This window comes from Ixodes scapularis, unplaced genomic scaffold (genome assembly GCF_016920785.2).
Source record: "Ixodes scapularis isolate PalLabHiFi unplaced genomic scaffold, ASM1692078v2 PGA_scaffold10__122_contigs__length_95168666, whole genome shotgun sequence".
NCBI classification, from domain to species: Eukaryota; Metazoa; Arthropoda; class Arachnida; order Ixodida; family Ixodidae; genus Ixodes; species Ixodes scapularis.
The window spans coordinates 25,756,353-25,777,718 of record NW_024609836.1 but is presented as its reverse complement, the minus strand read 5'-3'; the positions used below and the strand labels follow the sequence as shown (position 1 = coordinate 25,777,718).

Sequence of the window (21,366 nt, the reverse complement as noted above, 5' to 3'; positions counted from 1 at the left end):
TTTTTTTTTGCGTCTGATTAAAATGTTTATCGTTTTAGACAACGAAACCGCTGGGGTGTCAGTGCCACTTTAAACTGATCCCCGAACTCTGAAGAAAATACTTTGATATGGAGTGAATAGTAGCTTTGTTTTGCTTGTGTTTTTTTTTTTTCTTTTTTGCTATTTGTGTTTTATACATTTATGACATGCTATCGTATTACAATTTAATTTTTGTATCGGCCATGTATTTGTGTAGTGTTGTTTATGTGCCATTCCTACTGCGATCCTGCACAAGTAAATGTAGTTTAAACTAACGAATAAATGAATGAATGAATTATTTATTAACATTTTGATTAATGAATAAAAATAAAAATTGATACACTCAGTTAATCAGTAATCAGTTTGTTTTTTTATTCTTGACCAAACTGGCTATATGCTAAGGCTCCCCCCAATGATTTTCAGACAAGCTTGAAATTTGCGGTGAAACTCAGTTAAAAACGTAGGAACACTTGTAATTATATCAGCTTGAACTTTAGAAATATCTAGAACACAAAGACAGAAAGGAAAGGATGTCCTTTCTGTCTTTGTGTTCTAGATATTTCTAAAGTTCAAGCTGATATAATTACAAGTATGTACCAACAAGCTCAACTCTTAACCGTTACATAGGAACACAGAGGAAAACTTTTTTCCCCTATATTTCAATTATTTTGGGAGTTATAAGCGAATTGACTTTACAAAAAACAAGCAAAAAATTCCCGCTCCGTGACATGTTCGGGGACTGGAGTGCTGGAGCGCAGCGGCTGGCCAAAGCGAAGCGCAAGTTGGTCTGCTTCTTACACGGGGTATGTGATGATGTGAAAACGCCGACCTCTTATCGGCTGACTGAGAAAAGAAAATAATGGGTAGACCTCAAGGCGTCCAGCGTTGAGGTCTACCCACTATTTTTTCGATCAAAGCCACTCAGAGCTCGGCGTCACTCTGACGCCACCGGAACTCCTGTGCTAGAAGCAGACCACTTTCTCTCCCCATTGCCTGCGGGTTAGGTTCATGGCTGCCGCGCCGAGGACGGGTTGGCTTCGTCGTCAAAGCCCCTTGCATGGTCCTATACTTCGCTTCAGCTTACGTGCTGCAGACGCAGACATCGCTATGAGCTAATTGGACCAATAATGTAGCGTCAAAAGCGCAAGTAACTGGGCCCGCTTTGTTCCTGATTGGTTAAGCGATGACAGAAAACGTACAGAAACATAACGAACGCCATGATAGTGAGTGCCTTTCAACTTGTCCGATTGGTACCATTAGCTGGTGGCGCCGGCTGCGTCTGGATTGAAGGTGAAAGGAAGTATAGATTCAGGCTCCGAACGCGATCGTGCCGATGTCCTCCACTATACGCCGCGCCCAGCTGGCCCCGTCACGCAGAGAAGGGCCCGACCGAACCACAAGCAGGTTGTAGACTAAACGTATTAAGTCCAGCGCGGTCCAACGTGCTTTGCTTCGCTTTTTGTTTCCGCTTCCGCTGATCGGTACAAATGCGATCGGGGTAATCGAAGCAGCAATTCGATGCAGAGGATAGCTGCACCGTGGTGGTTAAACAAAAAAGACCAACTGATGGTGAATAACGCGTTCAAAGAAGAATTTATTTTCTTTTTAATGTCACACAAATGTGGGACGAAGAAGATCCTAATATGGCGCCCGTCGAAGTCGCCCGTCACGAATGCGCAGAGCAAGTTCGTCTGCTTCTTGCGCAGTAGTTCCGGTAGCGTCAAAACGGCGCCGAGCTCTGAGTGGTTTCGACTGGAAGGATAGTGGGTAGAGCTCAATTTACCCAGCATTGAGGTCTACCCTCTATCCGTCACTCAAAGTCAATCAGAGCTTGGCGTTCTTACGTCACCTCAGCCCCTGCAAAAGAAGCAGACGAACTTGCGCCCCGCATAGGGCGATCTCGTTGGCCAGTTTCGCTACGCCGCCGCTGCCGCAAAGCATTAGTGGAACTTTAGTTCTTTCTCGATCTTTCTGCTCGGCAAGACTTGCGCCCCGCATAGGGCGATCTCGTCGTCCAGTTTCGCTACGCCGCCGCTGCCGCAAAGCATTAGTGGAACTTTAGTTCTTTCTCGATCTTTCTGATCGGCAAGACTTGCGCCCCGCATAGGGCGATCTCGTCGTCCAGTTTCGCTACGCCGCCGCTGCCGCAAAGCATTAGTAGAACTTTAGTTCTTTCTCGATCTTTCTGATCGGCAAGACTTGCGCCCCGCATAGGGAGATCTCGTCGTCCAGTTTCGCTACGCCGCCGCTGCCGCAAAGCATTAGGGGAACTTTAGTTCTTTCTCGATCTTTCTGCTCGGCAAGACTTCCGCCCCGCATAGGGCGATCTCGTCGTCCAGTTTCGCTACGCCGCCGCTGCCGCAAAGCATTAGTGGAACTTTAGTTCTTTCTCGATCTTTCTGCTCGGCAAGACTTGCGCCCCGCATAGGGCGATCTCGTCGTCCAGTTTCGCTACGCCGCCGCTGCCGCAAAGCATTAGTGGAACTTTAGTTCTTTCTCGATCTTTCTGATTGGCAAGACTTGCGCCCCGCATAGGGCGATCTCGTCGTCCAGTTTCGCTACGCCGCCGCTGCCGCAAAGCATTAGTGGAACTTTAGTTCTTTCTCGATCTTTCTGATCGGCAAGACTTGCGCCCCGCATAGGGCGATCTCGTCGTCCAGTTTCGCTACGTTGCCGCTGCCGCAAAGCATTAGTGGAACTTTAGTTCTTTCTCGATCTTTCTGCTCGGCAAGACTTGCGCCCCGCATAGGGCGATCTCGTCGTCCAGTTTCGCTACGCCGCCGCTGCGGCAAAGCATTAGTGGAACTTTAGTTCTTTCTCGATCTTTCTGATCGGCAAGCTCAGCTGCGCTACGCCGTGCTGCCGTGCTTCGCAATTCAAGAGACGACGCGCCGCGGCGTTGTGCGTCTGAACTAATTTATCTTCCTTCTGTCCGCCGCAATCGCCCCGCAGGAGGCACCTGTGAAAGCAGGTGTTTGGTGAGTGGCGTCACCACGGACTCCGAGCCATGCGGATTCGCCCGCCCTCGTCTGGCTGTGAGTGGCTTTCCCGTGTCCGGGGAAAAGGGCATTTTGGTGGTCCAGTCGAACCCGGAATAGGTTTGGACCCTTCGGGGCCCCCCGGGTGAGGCAATACACCACTTCGGCCCCCGCTTCCCGTAGACGGGTGTCCTGGCTTGGCCCGACCAGGATGATTCAGTCAGTCACCATTTCTTCTACTCTCCCCTCTTCTCTTCCTCTTTTCTCCTTTCTTCTATTCTTCGTTCTCACCTTCCTTGGCGGCAAGGGCTAACCTTGGGTGGCGACAGAACTCTCTCTTGATCCACACTTGGTTATAGCTTCCTAGTAGCACTGGTAGAGTAGCATACTCAGACAAGCCAGACCTCTTATGAGATGTTACTTATCCCCTTGTTGGACTCCGCGGTGGGTGGTGCGCTACGGATGCCGAAGTTTCTGCCCTTCATATGAGTTCTAAGCAAAAACCTCCCGATCGGACCTTGAAAAGGGTCCGGACCAAAGTAGTTACCAAAGACTCATCAGCTACAGCCCAGAATAGCTTCAGCCCCTTTCTGGTAATGCAGTCGGAACAAAATAGAAAACTTCTTGCCAAGCGTAATGTAGAAGGTTGAGCGTGTTGGTTATAAATTTACGATAAGGAAAGCTGTCTTGTCTGTTTGTCTTAAATGTCCCTCTTTCCTTATCTTAAATCTTGCCAAGCTTTCACCCTTTCTTATTTCAAAGAGTCTAAAAAACTTAATTGGTCAAAACTTTAAAGCAAAGAAATTAGCATCTGGTGACCTGCTCGTTGAAGTACAAGACGGAGTTCAGAGTGTGGTTATTTAAGATTTAAACAAGATCTCGGATTACAAAGTATCTGTCACTTGACATCGCACCTTGAACAGCTGCCAGGGCGTGATTTCAGAGAATGACCGTCTAGAATCTAGCGAGGAAGATATCTTGGACGGCCTTTCCGGGCAGGGGTTGGTCGCTGTGCGACGAATCACAATACGCAGGGATGGACAGAAAAGACCCTCAAATCATCTGGTCCTCAATTTTGCATCCACCGTACTGCTGAGAGCATTAAAAAAGGCTATCTCCATTGCAAGGTGCGTCCTTACATACCTAACTCAAGTGCCAAAGATTTGGTCACTGCTCGGTAACCTGTCGAGGAAAAACTACGTGTGCTAAGTGTGGAGGCACAGACCATCCAGCCGACACATACGAGGGTACACTTCTCAAGTGTATCATATGCTCTGGTTCCCACCCCACCTACTCTCGAACCTGTCCAAAGTTCCAAGAAGAAAAGAAGATTTTAGCTTTAAAGGTAAAAGATAACCTGACATGCCCCGAGGCAAGAAAACGATTTTCCTTCCTCCAGGGAGGCACTTATGCCGAGGCGGCAGCAAGGGGGGCTGCGCCGCCACTCAAGGCATCCGTCGGCACTCAGTACAGTCCTCGAGACTTTGAGTGCTCCACTAGCCCCCCAACTCCCAGCGAGGCTCCTGTGGGTTCCCAGACCCCGGCGGCCTCGCCAATACTTCTACGTACCAAGACGATGCCGCATCGTCTTGGCCCGAAGCCTCGGGTGGTACTAGACGCCACTCCCTCTCACAGCAGGGAGGGGCCCACTCCTTCCACTTCCCAGCGGGAGCAGGAGGCCATGGAGGTATCTGTCGATACGACAGAACCACCTCTACCTGCCAAGGGAGGCACAAAATCTACCCCTGTAAAGGGGGATCAGAAGAAAAACCTCCACGTGTCACTGCCCCAACCAACGCAAGCTAACCTTTGTCCACTTTGTCACAGCTACGAACCCCACATTTTAACTACAACTTAAGCAAGCAAACAAATGGGTCATAAATAAAATAGTAAGGGTGCAGGCGAGTTAGTGAACGTTAATCATGTTGAATATACCTGAGACTGTGGCAGAAATGAACATAAATGTCGAAGGTACAGAAAGGGACAGGACGTTGAGACGTCGTCCTGTCCCTTTCTGTTCCTTCGACTTTTATGGCCATTTTTGCTCCAGTGTCAGGTATATTCAACGTGATAAATGGGGCATGTTGGCTTCTTGCAGTGGAACTGACGGGGTCTACTACAAAACATGGATGATGTTCATTATTTTCTGGACGAGCTGCAGCCTATTGCTGTCTGTTCGCAGGAAACTCATCTGAAGAACACTCACACTGATATTTTACGTCGTCACCGTGTTTTTGGGAAAGATCGCTTGTCAGCCCAGTCTTCTGGTGGTGTCGCTGTGGTTGTTCGGAGAGGAGTAGCATGTGCGTAGGTCCCTCTTCGTACACCACTTGAAGTTGCGGCAACCCGTGTTTTAGTTGACCGTCTCATTACCATTGTGTCTTTATATCTTCCCCCACCTGTTCCACTTTATATTCATGAACTCGAAGGTCTTACTGATCAACTGCCAGAACCCTTCTTAATTTTAGGCGATTTTAATGCTCACAATCCTATGTGGGGCAATGACCGACTCGATTCTCGTGGCAAGGTCATAGAGCGCCTTTTACAGTCTTCAGGTTTGTGTCTTTTAAATAACCAAAAACCAACATTTTACAGAGCGTCTCATAACTCTTTCACATCCATCGACCTGTCTATTTCATCACCTTCATTGTTTCCTCTTTTTTCTTGGAACGTTTTAAAGAACACTTTTGGGAGCGACCACTTTCCGCTCATTTTAAAAAGCAACGTCGCACTTCCCACCATTTTAAAACGCATTCCTAGGTGGAAGTTTAGATAAGGCAGACGGGGCTTTTTAAATTAAAGGCAACGCTGGATGCCTCACTCCTAGCAAGTTTGTCTCCGGAGGATGTCACATTATATGTCACCGAACATATTCTAAGTGCAGCTTTTGAAGCTATTCCGCAGACTTCTGAAAACATGCCGAAGAGGTGTAAACCGTGGTGGAACAGACTGTGCATCTACAAGAAAAGAACAGCATAAAGCCTGGGATACGTTCAGACGGTACCCTACTCCTCTCAATAAAATAGAGTTCAAAAGGAGAAAAACAAAAGCTCGATGGACGAGGAAACGAGCTAAACGAGAAACTTGGATGAAGCATGTCTCTTCAGTCAACAGTTTTGTCTCGTCCAAGGAAGTGTGGGATCGATACCGCAAAATCAAGGGTGATTATCATGCGTTTGTGATTCCTCTTTTCCATTCTCCTACAATCTCGCTCGGAGATGTGGCTAATCTCCTCGGAGAGCAGTTCCCAAACGTTTTTAGCTCCGATAATTACAGGGCAGAATTTAGACAATTCAAGGCTCGTGCAGAATGCCATCGGATTAGTATGTCTGGAGGAAATACTGCAGGATACAACAAACCTTTCGCAATGAACGAACTTAAGTTGGCTCTTATTCTTAAAAAACAGTCCGCCCCTGGCCCTGACAGGAATCATTACGAGATGATTCGTCAGCTGGCCCCAAAATCTCTGGAAACTTTGCTTTGGTTTTTTAATCATCTGTGGACGCAGGCATACTTTCCCCAATCCTGTAAGCAGGCCCTTGTTATCCCATTGTTGAAACCTGGTAAAGACTCGCCAGTTCCATCCAGCTACCGCCCTATTGCACTTACGAGCAGTCTTGGCAAAATATTTGAGCGGATGATCAATAGGAGACTGGTTATTTTCTTGAAACGTAGGGTTTCTTTGATCAGAACCAGTGTGGCTTTCGCGGAGGGCGGTCAACTGTTGACCACCTAGTGCGCCTAGAAACGACTATACGTAACACTTTTGTAAACAGGCAGCACTGCGTGTCAGTCTTCTTTGACTTGGAGAAGGCGTACGACACGGCATGGCGGTATGGAATACTTACGGGCCTGTTCGCATGTTGTTTACGTGGTCGCATGCTCGGTGTTCTAAAAAGCTTTCTGTCTGACCGAACATTCAAAGTTGGAGTAGGTGCCACATATTCAGACCTTTCTATTCAGGAGAGTGGTGTGCCACAAGGGGGGGGGGGGGGTTTGAGAGTTACATTATTTGTCATGATGGTTCGAAGGTAATACCACGTACCGTGTCTTCCTCCTTTTACGTTGATGACGTTCACATATCAGTTTCTTCTTGCAATCTCTACAGTTGTGAACGCCAGCTGCAGCTCGCAATAAATAAAATGAGTAAGTGGGCCGACGAAAATGGTTTCGGGTTTTTACCTGAGAAGACGGTGTGCGTACCATTCTCTCTAAAACGTGGAATAACGCTGGATACATCATTAGAGATCAATAGAACTCCCATATGTACCCTATACGAACACAAGTTTGTAGGACTCATTTTTGATAGGGAGCTAAATTTTATTTCACATTTGAAAGTTAAAACTTAAGTGCCTAAAATCTGCTAATATCCTCAAAGTCTTGTCACACAGGTCATGCGTATCTGACAGAAAGTGTCTGCTGCGCCTGTGTAATTCCCTCGTCAGGTCCCGCCTTGATTACGGAGCAGTAGTTTACGGATCGGCAAGGTCATCGGCACTCAAGATGTTTGATCCTGTTCACCACCTTGGCCTTCGACTTGCTACAGGGGCTTTTTGGACATCACCAATCCTCAGTTTATATATAGAGGCAAATCAGATGTCGCTGGAAAAAAGACGGCAAAATATTAGCTCGTTTTACGCCTACAAAATCCTGTCCGACCCTAACCATCCAACATACCGCTGTGTGGATCACTCTAGTTCTTCCCTTAATTTTCAAAATAAGCTTAGTATTGTGCGGCCGCTCAGCCTTCGCCTTGAGGACATCCGTCAATCTCTTAGTCTCGAACTGAATGACATAAGCTTACTTGAAAGGACCGACACTGTAGCGCCTTGCGATCTGCTTCCAGTCAGCTGCGATTGGTGTTTCACCAGGTTCGACAAACATAACGTTTTTCTAATAATCATCCAGCAGGAGTTTCATGAGGTAGTAAAAAAGATACAAGGATTATGCACAGTTTTATACCGACGGGGCAAAGACGTCGTATTTTGTTGGATTTGCTGTGTTCTCTGAATCATTTACGAGCGTTCAGCGGTTGACCAGTATTGCTAGTATATTCATTGCAGAACTTCAAGGTGTATTAACAACAGTGGACTATATTATAGAAAGTCATACAATGAAGGCCTTCGTGTTTGTTCATTCTCAAAGTGTCATAACTGCAATCAGCACTGTAAAGGATTCAAAGCACAACCTAATCCAGCTTGTGCGTGCAAAAATAAATAGTGGCTTACGAAAGGGGCATGACATCATATTTTGCTGGGTACCCAGCCACGTTGGGCTCAGTGGCAATGAGCAGGCTGACAGGCTTGCGGCCTCTTCTAAAAACTTGCTGGAAACACGTCTGCAGCTACCACATCAAGAGCTGTAACCTATTTTAAGGCAGCAAGTCTCCTAAAATGGCAAACAGAATGGAATCAACACCATGACAATAAGCTGCACTCCATCCAGCCTGTTTTGGGGATATGAGAAAGCTCTTGCCATAAAACCCGGTCTCGTGAGATATTACTCTGGGCACCATGACAGAACAGCACACGGCAAAACAGCACGCGGCAAAACAGCACAGTCAAAACAGCACGCGTCAAAAAAGCACAGCGTAAAAACAGCACGACGACAAAACAGCGCGCGTCAAAATAGCACGCGACAAAATAGCACAGCGTCAAAACGGCACAGCGACAGAAGAACACGTGCCTAAAAAGCACGGCGTCAAAACAGCACAGCGTCAGAACAGCACAGCGTCAAAACAGGACACTGGCAATTGAGCTAGGGTTTGGCGTTTTCGGTTTTAATTATTTTGAAATTCGGCGTACATTTTTCGGTTTTTATTTCAGCAGAAGTTTTCGGTTTATTGCTGAGTATATTTGTTGACTCATAGACTTTTCAGTTCTTTTCGGTTTATTGACGAAAACCAGTATACTGATGAAAATTCAATATTTAAAGGCGTTTGTTTAAATAAATAATGAGTAAACCAGGTACTGGATTTCTTATTTGTTGCTGTATGTGGCAGCCGACGCGACCTGTCCTGCAAGACGCACTAGGGCCCTATCGTGATCTGACATCATCGTCGTGGGCTCGTATTTGCACACAGGACGAACATGAGCTTTACTTCCACTTCGGTCCGAGAGGCAAATATCAAAATCAAAAAATTTGCAAGCATTGTAATCAGTGCGTCTTTCCCCCATTTTCACGACCGCGAGAGGTGGTTAATACACGCAGTCCAAGAAACGACAATAAATCAATCGTATCTATGCCCTCCTCAAGTAGACGGAAGCTATGAGTGTTGAACAATGTGCGTCATTTACGGATGCCCTTTAAGTTTATTGTTCAGTTCACAATTAAACTCTCTTCTTTGAACAAAGAATTCGACACACAAATCCTTATCAGGTGAAAAACCCACATTTTGTCCTGAAGACCATTGCGTCGGTTCAACTTTTGTTGAAAGTTGAACCGATCTCGGAGACAGGAAAACTGTGAAGGAAGTGGTCATACGGTCAGTAATGAAGCACATTCCCCCACCCACCCCTCCAAACGCCCTCGAAAATACTGACCTCCAGTCAGTTAAAACCGAATTTTTAAAAAAAGATTTCGTCGTACTTTTATTGGTTTTATCGGTTTAAGTTGAAAACGCTGAACCCTAAATATAGCGATGGAGTTAAAATGCTTGTCTCAAAGCAGGCACTGTAAAGGAATGGAGGGTCTAGGCCAATTCCTCGAAGGTGAACTCGTCGACGGCCAAGTTGTCGAATCCGTTCTCATGAAGGCTCCCTGGGCAGTATCGAAGCCCCCGCTGTTGCGTATCGTGGCTATTTCTCGAGCAGTTCTGTTAATATTGACGCTCAAGTTTGCTGGTGATGTCGTCTACAATAAATTAATCAATCACACGGCAATGTGTTGTTGTTAGTTGTTAAAAAAAAAACAGAAAGTGTGTGCGGCGACGGTGTGCTTAGCCATGCTGTACGGCAACAGCATTGGGGCTGTGGCATGTTTCTGCTTCACCGGTTTTTACTCGATCGAAGCCTTCGTCGGCAATAATCTGTGAATTTAACACAAAACAACTTCTCGCCTGCAAGCTGCAGCCGCGTGTTTCCGGGACATTTTATTCACGGCGAATGAACCCCGCAGAATCGTTGCCCATGGTACATTTTGAATTCGCTCGACATTAAAATTACCTTATCTTCCCGGTTTTATCAATGCATCTGTGATTGGCGCATCTACCGCTTTTTTGGGGGCACGTTCTACGCTTAGGTGGTATTTACGAAACGACGAGTGCTACGGAACCTCACCGGACCGCCGCCGCAAAGTAGACGGTTCATAACTTGAAGTTACGGATTTCTTTTTCCCAATAACTTTTTATCTTTCGTTAATTCTAAAAAAAAAAGAAAGAGACCAGACAACGCGCCCAACATCGACGGGAATATATCACCTCTAACTACCCAATCTCTTCAAAGATCAGCGTAGTTAAGTAGTAGTAACTACAGCTAACTTCGTATGTTTTAGCAATAACACAGCAGCACCAGCCGGGACACTGACTTCGCAATAAAATAGGCAGTAAATTCCTTTATAACCGGCTAGCGACAACAAAAAAAAAGTTAAGGAGGTTTGAAAATATTCGCGCAGAGATAGGTGAAGAGCGCGCTCGAAGTTGCTACATGCGTGCTGTTTTGTCGCTGTGCTGTTTTGACGCCGCGCTGTTTTGGCACGTGCTCTTCTGCCGCTGTGCCGTTTTGACGCTGTGCTGTTTTGTCGCGTGCTATTTTGACGCCTGCTGTTTTGTCTCCGTGTTGCTTTGACGCGGTGCTATTTTGACGCGTGCTGTTTTGACCGTGCCGTTTTGTCGCGTGCTGTTTTGTCGTGTGCTGTTCTGCCGCGTTCCCATTACTCTGCCGCTTGAGGCTTGGTCATTGTTATGCCACCCATGGGTACTTGTTGCATGGGGCAGATCCTCCTTTTCGCGAACACTGTGGTGAGATCTTGACGTCTGGCATATTCTTGGTCTCTGCTCTGCCCTTGCGCAAGAAAGTCGCTCCTGTTTTCCGGAATTTTCAACATATTGTATTCCATTTCACCCTGCACTAGTGCTTGGCGAGCAGCCGCGATTATTCCTTTTGAACGTGTTGCTATGTTCCTTGAGAAAACAGGTTTTTTTGCATAAGTTCTAGCTTTTCCAACATGCACTTGCTATTGTGTGTGATCACCACAGATAATTAGGTACTTCTCAAAATTTTGTCTTCTGCCATGTATTTCACCTTTTACTTCTACATTAAATAACACTCTACCTCTGTTTTGCGTAAATATTTAAGTTTGGCGAGTATGGCCACGTCGCTGTTGCGCCAGAAAGCCCCTCCCTAGCAAAAATAACGGTTTAAAATCAGTCCGGAAAGTGAAGTCCGGACTAAAATCAAACCGGAGTGAGACCGGAGAGGCAGCTTCCGGTTCACTCAAACCATGAATTTTCGAATCCGGTTCAAAATCAAATTGGAAGAATTCCGGACAGGCAAATTCCGGTTCGCTCAAACCGTGATTTTCCTAATCCGGTTCAAAGTCAAATTGGAGGAATTCCGGGCAGGCCGATTCCGGTTCGCTCAAACCGTGGTTTTCCTAATCCGGTTCAAAGTCAAAGTGGAGGAATTCCGGACAGGCAAATTCCGGTTCGCTCAAACCGTGACTTTCCTAATCCGGTTCAAGGTCAAATTGGAGGAATTCCGGACAGGCCGATTCCGGTTCGCTCCAACCGTGGTTTTCTTAATCCGGTTCAAATCAAATTGGAGGAATTCCGGTCACGCAAATTCCGGTTCGCTCAAACCGTTACTTTCCTAATCCGGTTCAAAGTCAAATTGGAAGAATCTCAGACAGACAAATTCCGCTTCACGCAAACCGTGATTTTCCTAATTGGTTAAAAGACATAGTGAAAAAATCCGGACACACAAACTCTGGTTCGCACAAACCGTGATTTTTGAAATCCGGTTAAAAGTACAATTGAAGGAAATCCAGACACACAATATGCGGTTCGATCAAAACATTCCTTGCCAAATTCGGTTACAAGTCAAATTGGACGAAGTCTAGACTGAAAATATCTGCTTTGCACAAACCATACTTTGCCATATCTTGTTCAAAAGAAAATGCGCTCGACGGCACCGCTGGACGGCCTTTAGGAGGAGGCGTCGGACAAGGAGTCTGATTGACGTGATGACAGTGATTAAGGTTTAATTATGCGCAAATAAATGTTTTTCTTAAGACTTCAGCTGGGTCGTACTTTACGCGGAATATTTTTTTTTTGTCCTCATATTTCGCAATATACGCAGATAAAACTTTTTTTCGCGGTCCTCAAATTATGTCGCGTATTATACGAGATTTTTTACAGTACTAGTCGTGGTTTTTGTGACAATAACAATTCTTTTACAAATTATGCTACACGGCCTTTTTGTTAAAAACCTTGCACCCAATTATGCTCTTAAAAAAAATTTTGCTTTTAGAACAAACGAAGGTGGTTTTATATATGCCACTTGTTATGTTAACTGTAGTTGTTGATATAGGTGTCGACAACGGAAGGGAATCAAGTTGGTACGCCACTGTGGGGACAGATTGTTCATAGAGTAGATCAGCAAGTTTCTCAGTGCAGAGTCGCTACAAACCTGAGATTCCACTGTAGTGGTTAAATTACCATATCTAAATAGGATTTTCATTTAGATCGAAAGGGAGATTGGGTACTCTGAGGGCTTAACCCAGTGATCAGTAACAGAAACACATAGACAGTGGAAAATAATGGCACAATATGGTCCTCTTGTCAATAATGTCATTTATTTACAAACAGGTAAAAAGCCTACAAGGGAAACTTAGTTATAGGGTAACAGTAAAGGAGGGATAGGCTGCAAAAAGAGCTGGCAATATTGGTAACGCTCCGAGGAACGCAAGAGGGAGCCAAAGGACTTCGTGAAGAGCGCCCAGCATTCAAAGACCGCGGACGGAGAGGCAGGGTAGGAGAACCGCCACACGGAGAAACAGGGTTGGGCAGACGAACAAACAAGAAAACAATTTGAAGCGAGAAAGCCGGTCCGTTGTTTCCACTGCAACGAGACGGGTCATATGGCGACTGGTTGCCGAAAGCCTCGCATGGTATTGCGAGTAAAAATGACGAGAACGATGGGCTGCTCGAGCCTTATCTGCGAGATGAGAACGAAGGGCGTTTGAGGCACTGAAACAGGCACTTACGAGACAGCCCACTCTCATGGCACGTGACTACGACAGACCGTTTGTCACTCAGTGTGGAGGCCACACGGGAATATAATATTTAGGCTGGAAGGCTCAAATGGACTGCTGGACTATTTGGCCATTTACGGGTTACCCTTCAAGTTTAAAGAGAACAATCGGCAACTGTACAAAGTTGAAGTGACCTTATTTCAATCCCTTGCAATGGTGTTCGGCAAGTCGCAAACATACGACACACTTGAACCTTGGTTCAGAAACTGAAGGAAAAGGCAAGGTGCCTTGACGTCGGATGGCTCGACAACCCGTACCACCCCTGCCCTGGAGATGAAACACTCCTTGATGTGGCTCGGAAAGTGCTCGCTCTCTGTGATTACAATGTTATCACAAATGAGAAACACCCTAGAGCCCACACACAGGATGTTCTGTATGACACAGTAATCTAAGGCACGCGTCTGTACTATAGACGAGTCGGATTTTAAGGCTTTTTTGATCGTCCTGCTGCGAAAGATTTGCCCTTTCAAGACAAACCTTTTGTACTCGGCAGCGGTGACAGGGCAGTGTTGAACATGCTCTGCGAGAGCAGAACTGATTGCCGGCGGCAAGATCAGCTTCCGCGGGCACCCAAGCAAACCAACATCGCCCACAGAAACGAAGTTGAGTAGCTTCGGATAGCCCAGCATTCTGAGGCACATGTTTTTACACTCATCAGGCAAGAGTGGCGAGGCTAAGATGGAATCTAACTGCTGAGCCATCAGCACCCTCTCCACAATCTGGCTGGGCACTGCATTAGCTCCAGTTACGAGCTTCACCAGCCGTCCATTACCAGACTCGAACACAAAAGCGGAGTGGCCCCAGAGTGGTCCCATCTGCCGAGCCGCCTCTGCCAGGTGGAGCAGCTGATGGATATTGAATGTCATTGCTTGGTCCTTGTACAGCGTCGCTGTGGAGGCCACGAAGGCCCGCAGCAGAGCATCTGCAAGTAAAAAGTGTTGGGTTATTAGTAAACTCTCTTTAATTCGACCTCGACGGGATCTTGAAATTGGGTCGAATTATTCGAATGATCGAATTAAAAAAAGGACAGAAAAACTGTTAAAATTAAGCTTTCTTTTTATTTTCCGAAGTACTTAACGGATGGTCTACTGCCGTCTGCGCTTAAAACGCGCGACCAAAAGCATGCTTTGGAGAGCAGCGTAACTAAACGTCACGTCCCCGAAAAGTCGTGCACCACAAAAAAAAAAAAAAAAATAATAATAATAATAAAAAAACGAAAAAAAGTAAGTTTTACGGGCCGACTTTGGCGCCAACCAAAGTCAACTCGGCGTCAAAAAAAAAAAAAAAAAAAAAAAAAGGAAAAGAAAATTCGCGTTTTCTGACACACACGATGCTACAGAGAAGCGCTTTGCGCTTCGAGAGCGCGCGCTGAGGAAGCTTCGATGGCTTCGAGCCGACTTTGGCGCCAAACGGCCAGACGCCAGCGACAAAGAGAAAAGAAAAAAAAAGAACAACAACAAAAAAAAAAAAAGGAAAAGGAAAACAGAACTCAGATTTTCCGGTGCGCAAGATGGAGCGCACACGATGCTACAGAAACGGGCTTTGAGGACGCGCGCGCTGGCTCATGCACGCCCGACCACGTGCTATGTTCTCCGCGCTACTCCACGCCAGATTGGTTGCGCTGGCTCGTGTCATTCGCTACGGTCCATCTCAACGGCGTAGAGGAGCAGGCGCATATTTGCGCACGTTCCGCTTTGCAGCAAAGGGCCTGTGTTTCGCCGTACGTTGGTGGTTTTTCTGCCGTGGTGCCATGCAATGTGAACCCGCGCGCATTCGCTGGGGACGAGTTCTCTGATGCGGAGTCTTCCCGAGTGCGGACTATCGAACTTTTCCTCCCATCGAAAAGTATGGGAGCTCGCCGGAACTTTTGAACACGATCGAAATAACCGAGGTCGAACTAACAAAAGTTTACTGTATAAGTGTTACGGCGAAATATTGCTTCCGCATTTTATAAACCGGGTTTGAAATTCATGTTTCTTAGGGTATCTGAAACAATTATCTGACAAAATTATTTTGAAAGATTCATATGCTCCATACCTCCATGGCCGATCTTTTTTATGACAGTCAAAAAGTCTGCGTGCTTCCTCAAAATCAGGGTGCTTTTTACCACAATAATGCGAAGCTTTTTGTTTGCTTCCCGTTATTCTTGTCGTCTGCTCCATACAATGACACGGGAGGCACTCACTTGATCGGATGACGTTTTAGCGAACGCCCACGTTTCATCGAACGACGCTTTAGCGAATAGTCGGACGCCGCGAAGCGGCGTTTTCGGGTGGGCCAAGTGAGTTCACATTTTTGTAATGAGTTGCCGTAGACTGTCGCCGCGAAGCGGCGTAAAGCGCAGCGCGACGGATGGGTTAACGCGCGCCCCCGTTATTCGCTAAAACGACCATTCGCTCAAATGTCGCCGTTCGCTAAAATGTCATTCGCTCTTGTGATATGGACCCCAATGACACAAAATAGAAGTGTTTGCATAGCCACCGTTCGTCTGCCCAATTCAACCATTAATTCAGTGAGGTGTTAAAAACTACAACTGTCGGTCTCGTCTCTGAGTAGGTGTAGGCATGAGATGCTTTGCAGGGTCCCCTGGCATTGTGAGGGGCTCAGGCACTCAAAATCACAGGCGAGCTTCGTATGAGCCATTGATTCCGAAGGGAGGCACTCACTTGATCGAATGACGTTTTAGCGAACGCCCACGTTTCATCGAACGACACTTTAGCGAATAGTCGGACGCCGCGAAGCGGCGTTTTCGGGTGGGCCAAATGAGTTCATATTTTTGTAATGAGTTGCCGCAGACTGTCGCCGCGAAGCGGCGTAAAGCGCAGCGCGACGGATGGGTTAACGCGCGCCCCCGTTATTCGCTAAAACGACCATTCGCTCAAATGTCGCCGTTCGCTAAAATATCATTCGCTCTTGTGATATGGACCCCTCAGCACATGCACTACCCTAATGCTTGCTCCTAACGAGCAGAGCACGAGCTACCCCTGTGGCGCACAATTGACCCAAGCATTTGACATCTACAAACAGCTTGTGCCATAGCTCAGTTGGGTAAGGTGGCGGATTGCAACCGTGCCAACCCAAGTTTCATTCCCGTTGGGTGCCAACTTCTTTTTCCTTAAACAAGCCTTGAAAAGCAACAGATATGCCCAAACTTAATTTTTTAATTTGTTTTTAACGACAAAGTATAGGCGTCGCGGCAAAATATTCAGTCTGTATTTTAAAAGCCATGTTTAGAAATCATGTTCCTTCAGGTGCCTGGAACGACCATACGACACTGTTGGCCAGCCTGAGCAACAAAATGTCACAAACATATCTGTGCAAGGTTGAAGGTATACTATATTTTCTGTTTAAATAATAGAATGGAAGTGATAGAAATCGTTAGTTATGTGTTGGTGCCCTTGAACCAGTTCCACGATTCTATGTCACATGATAGCGATAACGTTGAGGTCATTGCTATTCCGAACACATCCAGGTTTCGTTTATGCGTTCAGATTGCAGGCGTTCCACAAAATCCGGCGGCGCCCGGGTATAGTGGACACGCCCCCCGTCACAAACCCGGCCGCGCCTGAATATAGTAGAGTTTCCTTTTTCTAATTGTGCGGGAAGCGAGCCAGGTGGGGACATCTGCGTCCACCTCCAATAAGCAAGTCGTAGCTGCACCAGCTGTTCGTGGACGCTTGGGATGACTTTCAACATCACTGAAATGCACTTTTTTTTGTCGCAGCTGCGATATGTGACCCGCACAAACTGGAAGACGCCTCTGGGCTTCGGGCCGTGATTTGTGTTCTGCGAGGAAGCGGGCAGCGCGAGCGAAAACTTGGACGATAGAGGATGCTGAAAATTCATTGTCCAGCAAGGAAAGAGTGACGGTAGCAAGCCAGGTAAAGGCAAGGGAAGCCTTAGGAAGAAGTGTGTTCGTGAGTGTATGGTCCACCTCATCGGGCTGCCCACTAGAATACCGTGGTATCCACCGGAACCACCCTTCATCCCCTTCAGACAATGCATCACAGGAGGTTGTCATCTCCTGGGACTCGCTTGTTCCTTAGCATAGTAATTAGATTGAATTTAATTTAGTCTTTCGAGAGCTCAATCTGAATTGTTTAGTAACTGTTTTTCTCCATGGATTAAGAGTGTGAGTTCTTTTGCCGCCCGCACACCGGCCAGGTGAAGAGCTAAGGTTTGTCAGTTTCACGTTTTCAGGGCCTCGGTCTGACTAATTTCACATTTTAGAATCATTAATTTTATTAAACGCCCATTGTTCTCCACAAGCAGTTCTTCAACAAGGCGTGGACCTCACATGTGGTCAGCCGTCATAGCCTTTGTTTTGTATTTTTGTCAACCACCAACCTTTGTAAGTCACGATAACGAACCTCTTTATGTGACAAAACTGATATCTGCGACTGGACTGTGTTTTATCCGAACACGTGACAAGGCGGCACATCAGTAACCTACGAAAACGTAAAGAACTTGTAAGTACTACCTTGCAATGCCCTCATTCTGTCATTTTAGTTATTTTCTTGCTAAGCAATAGTGGTGAAAAGCAGCTTATTAACAGAAACAACGAAAACTTAGCGGGCAGCATTGAACAAGTTCAGCTCGTCGCGGCAAAACGAACTCAACTACCCCACCTAACCCTCACGTATTTTTTTCTGCGTTTTCATTCCTGTGTGTTTTGTGCGTGCGTTGCTGGTTTGCCATTCTCTCCACTCCCGCCTTTACGCCTCTGTGTTGTGGGGTATGTCTCCCATGCTGGTTCGCGCGCGCTGCGCGCGTGTTCAGCACGTGCCATGCCGACGGTATTTTCTTTTTCTGCAACAGGGAATTACGAAGTACGACGTGCTCTTTCGGGAGAGTTGTCCACGTGCAATATGAAGCTGAAAAAGTCTACTAATACTGCGCTTGAGCAAACGACGCTGAAACTCGGGGAGGTCAGATCTGGGGAAAGTATCAGACGTCGAATATTTCTAATTAACTTGTACCCTTGACGTCAGCATGGAGCCTGTGTTGTCCGAGGTACGCCGGACGGATATTTTCATTAAAAAATTAAAACTTCTAAATTGTAGTCATTGTCCTTTAAAGTCATATATGATAACTGCAATGATATCACATGTCTGTCCTAACCTGCACGGTCAATGGAGGATGAAGTCAGCTCCTCTCTCAGGAGAAGGTGCACACCTTCCACAAGCTTTGCGAGGTGGCTCCAGTACCGCGGATGAAGGATCCCAAGTGTGCATGGGAGGCAGTAAAAAAGTAGCCAGTGCCTCCACTCGGATGCTTTCCAGTTGCCACGAGTACCCAGGGACCTTGGCAGCCTTGTGAAAGAATGGGGAGGCTTGATGGCAAGCAGACGCTTGTCCACTGCAGCAGCTAGGCAGGGGCTGCCTGCAATATTAAAAGCAAAAAAAGGTTCTACTATTTCACTTTTAACATGTTGGAAGGTGGGTCATGGTGACGGTACTCTGTTGAATTTTGACAGGCACCAGATCATGCCTGTACATTTTCTGAACTCAAGGTGCATGATCTGTTAGATGACTTATTTTGTGCTTTCGTCATGTGCATTGCCACTGCGACATGAGTCTAGGATATAATCTAGCGTGGCAATTAGAGAACCGTATCATAAGCTGGGATTCCATAATGGACTGAACGGGCCTCCTCCAGCTGATTGTCCCTACCTTTGTTTTTTTCCGGTACTGATGGCCACGCAGACATTAACTAGATAGTGTTCGTTTGTTGGATTGTGTTCTTGGAAGAGAGGGTTAGCGAATTCCAAAGAAGTAGTATCCCTGAGCCTCCTTACCTCCTCAAATATTTTCTAGCCCAATATTTCTGCTCAGTTTGGCAGGCTGCATAGTCTCCTTACAGTCAAGTCAATATCACTCTTCTCCGTATGGGCACCACAATGCGCTTTAGAAGTTTGATAACTATGTAATATATTAATATTTCTTACAGCTCAGTGCAATAAAAAGTTATAGGTAGATATTTGAAGATATCATAACAATAATTTGTTGCATCCGTCACACCAAAAGTGTTTTACAAACATTTTAAAATTTAGCATTTCAAAATACCCAAATCCAGCCACCTTGTAGGCACTAGGTTTCCAAAAACTCTAACGGTGAATGCGTATAACTTATATACAAGCAATCATTTCCGACACCGCTATGCGTTCATGGATACCGGTGACAGTGAAATTATTCACAATCTTCATACAAAAAGCTTACTAAAGCTTAAATTGTGCCCCTAATCCTACCTATGTAGTACCGCTCGCTGGAGTTTGCAGACGACAGTAACAGCTCCGTGATCTGGCGAGTCACGCCCAGGAGTACGGCGTGCATATACTCCACCGTGAACCCCCACACCAGGTCAAAGTGTGGGAGGTTCACGGCTGGTGAGGGACCCTTGTAGCCGTTGATGACCATGGACATCTCCAGGGCCAGCTTCATGTCCCGCAGGACACCTGCAGACGTTCTCTCAGGTGCGTCGTCGAAGGAGAGGAATCTGAGGCTCCCTGAAAAATAAGGTTGAGGAGACTATAAAAATTTGTAGTAGCGCATGTATGCATTTAAAGATCGCAGGTAGGTACATACCATCTATGTAATCTCCCTTGATTAGGCACCATGGGCACCCATAGTACCCATTGAACAACACAATGTTTTGCACCGAGGAGCGTGCAGGGGCATCGACGCAGCAGCAGAGGACATAAGCCCTAGATGAATGCCGTGTGCCTTCATGCTGCCAGAGAACAGGCTCCATGGTGGTCACCCCTTCAACGAACTTTCCGAGGAATAGGGTCATGTTGGGGTACCCCCTCCCAAACCAAAGTCCAGCGAGGGCAGAAACCTTGAACCGTTGAGGCACTGGCAACTCGTTGACGGTGAACTGGATGGGCCACACAGATGCGCCGGATGATGTGAACACAGGGCTCCCATCAGTGTTCACCGTCAACGTGAGGTCGCTGCCCTGCAGGGTCCCTGATGACTGGAGCTTGACATAGGCTTCGGCTTCTGTGATGTCACTAATGACACTGGCGTCACCCTGCCGGTCTCTGGCAACTCCACTCAGCTTCTCATGAAGTGCTGGCTTGTTCATCTGGATAATGTGATTCAGCTGCTTGCCGATGTCCAGAACAACAAAAAAATCACCGTCCTTCTTCACATTCTTCAGCTTGTTTGATGTCTCACAGGTGGGACAGATGCCGTCATCTTCTGCAACTTCCAAAAGGTCGTTGCATGAGCGGCAATAGAAATGGTATGCAGCTGCAGACTCTGTTTCGGCTGCCCAGAGCTTTCGAAAAAGATATTTGCTCTGTGGGAGCACAGCTGGCTCTGGATGGAAAAACGCATTCACCATTAAAAGCAGGTTGTCCAGGCCCTTCCAGCTTAGGCCTTCACTGGCTACCAACGCCATTATCATGGCAACAGCTGCTGCCTTGGTAGTGGTCGAATGCGGCAGTGTTTCAGTCCCGAAAGCTCGTAAGCCGGCTGCGAGCGCGTCCTCCTCACTCACAGGCGGGGGTCGCTCGGTGGTCTCTTCACTGGCAGGTGGAGATTCTGCTGTCGACTGGGGGGCTGTCTCCTCTCCGTCACTCCCCGAAGAGTCTGCGTCCTCTGCACTAATCGTGGACTGTGTGTCACTGCTCTGGAGATCAAGGTTGCAGTCGATCTCGTCACTATCACTAGGGACATCATATCCGGGGGAAGCGTCTGTTGCTGGATGGTTCCCACTTGTCGCAGACTTCTTCTTGCACCTAGTCCTGGTAGACTTTGGCAACTTGAAGGGTGTCCCCTTCTCCATGTAGATAAGACGTCGACGCCGAGTAGGTTGGTTACTAGCCATGATGAGACGTCACTCACAGAGTCGACGAAGATATCAAGCATTGAGTTGCAGCTGAGCTTGAGAATGATCACGTGTTCCAGCCAACAAAGCAATAAAATAAGAGTATAATGAGAGAGAAACGAAGGTGAACGCCTAGAAGCACGATGACGCGAACGACGACGTCAGAGACGAATATTAAAAGTTCAGACGAAGTACACTAAAGCAAAGAAGGAAGGCAGCAAGGAGCGCAAAACAAACCAGTCCGAGCCTCGACCGATGACGAGACATACAAACAACGACGGCGAAA

The 21,366-nt window shown here is 46.8% G+C and overlaps 1 protein-coding gene across 1 annotated transcript; it reads right to left on the bottom strand.

The window, feature by feature from the left end:
• Nucleotides 1-2,814: 2,814 nt before the first annotated feature.
• Nucleotides 2,815-19,687, bottom strand: LOC121046732. Its single transcript, XM_040501287.1, has 4 exons — nt 19,495-19,687; nt 18,369-18,629; nt 13,725-14,169; nt 2,815-2,977 (listed from the first exon to the last, which is right to left on the bottom strand). Exons 1-4 carry the CDS (start codon nt 19,685-19,687, stop codon nt 2,815-2,817), a joined length of 1,062 nt encoding a protein of 353 aa, XP_040357221.1.
• Between the last annotated feature and the right edge of the window lie 1,679 nt (nt 19,688-21,366).

What these genes read in the sequence shown, in the direction of transcription:
- LOC121046732 (XM_040501287.1), bottom strand. Translation starts at nt 19,687, where the DNA reads ATGAAGCTGGCCCTGGAGATGTCCATGGTCATCAACGGCTACAAGGGT. An exon ending in CAGCGAGCGGTACTACATAG is followed by an intron (nt 18,630 to 19,494) that starts GTAGGATTAGGG and finishes TTAATATTGCAG; the next exon opens with GCAGCCCCTGCCTAGCTGCT. An exon ending in ACCGCTGCCGAGTACAAAAG is followed by an intron (nt 2,978 to 13,724) that starts GTTTGTCTTGAA and finishes CTGCTTTCACAG; the next exon opens with GTGCCTCCTGCGGGGCGATT.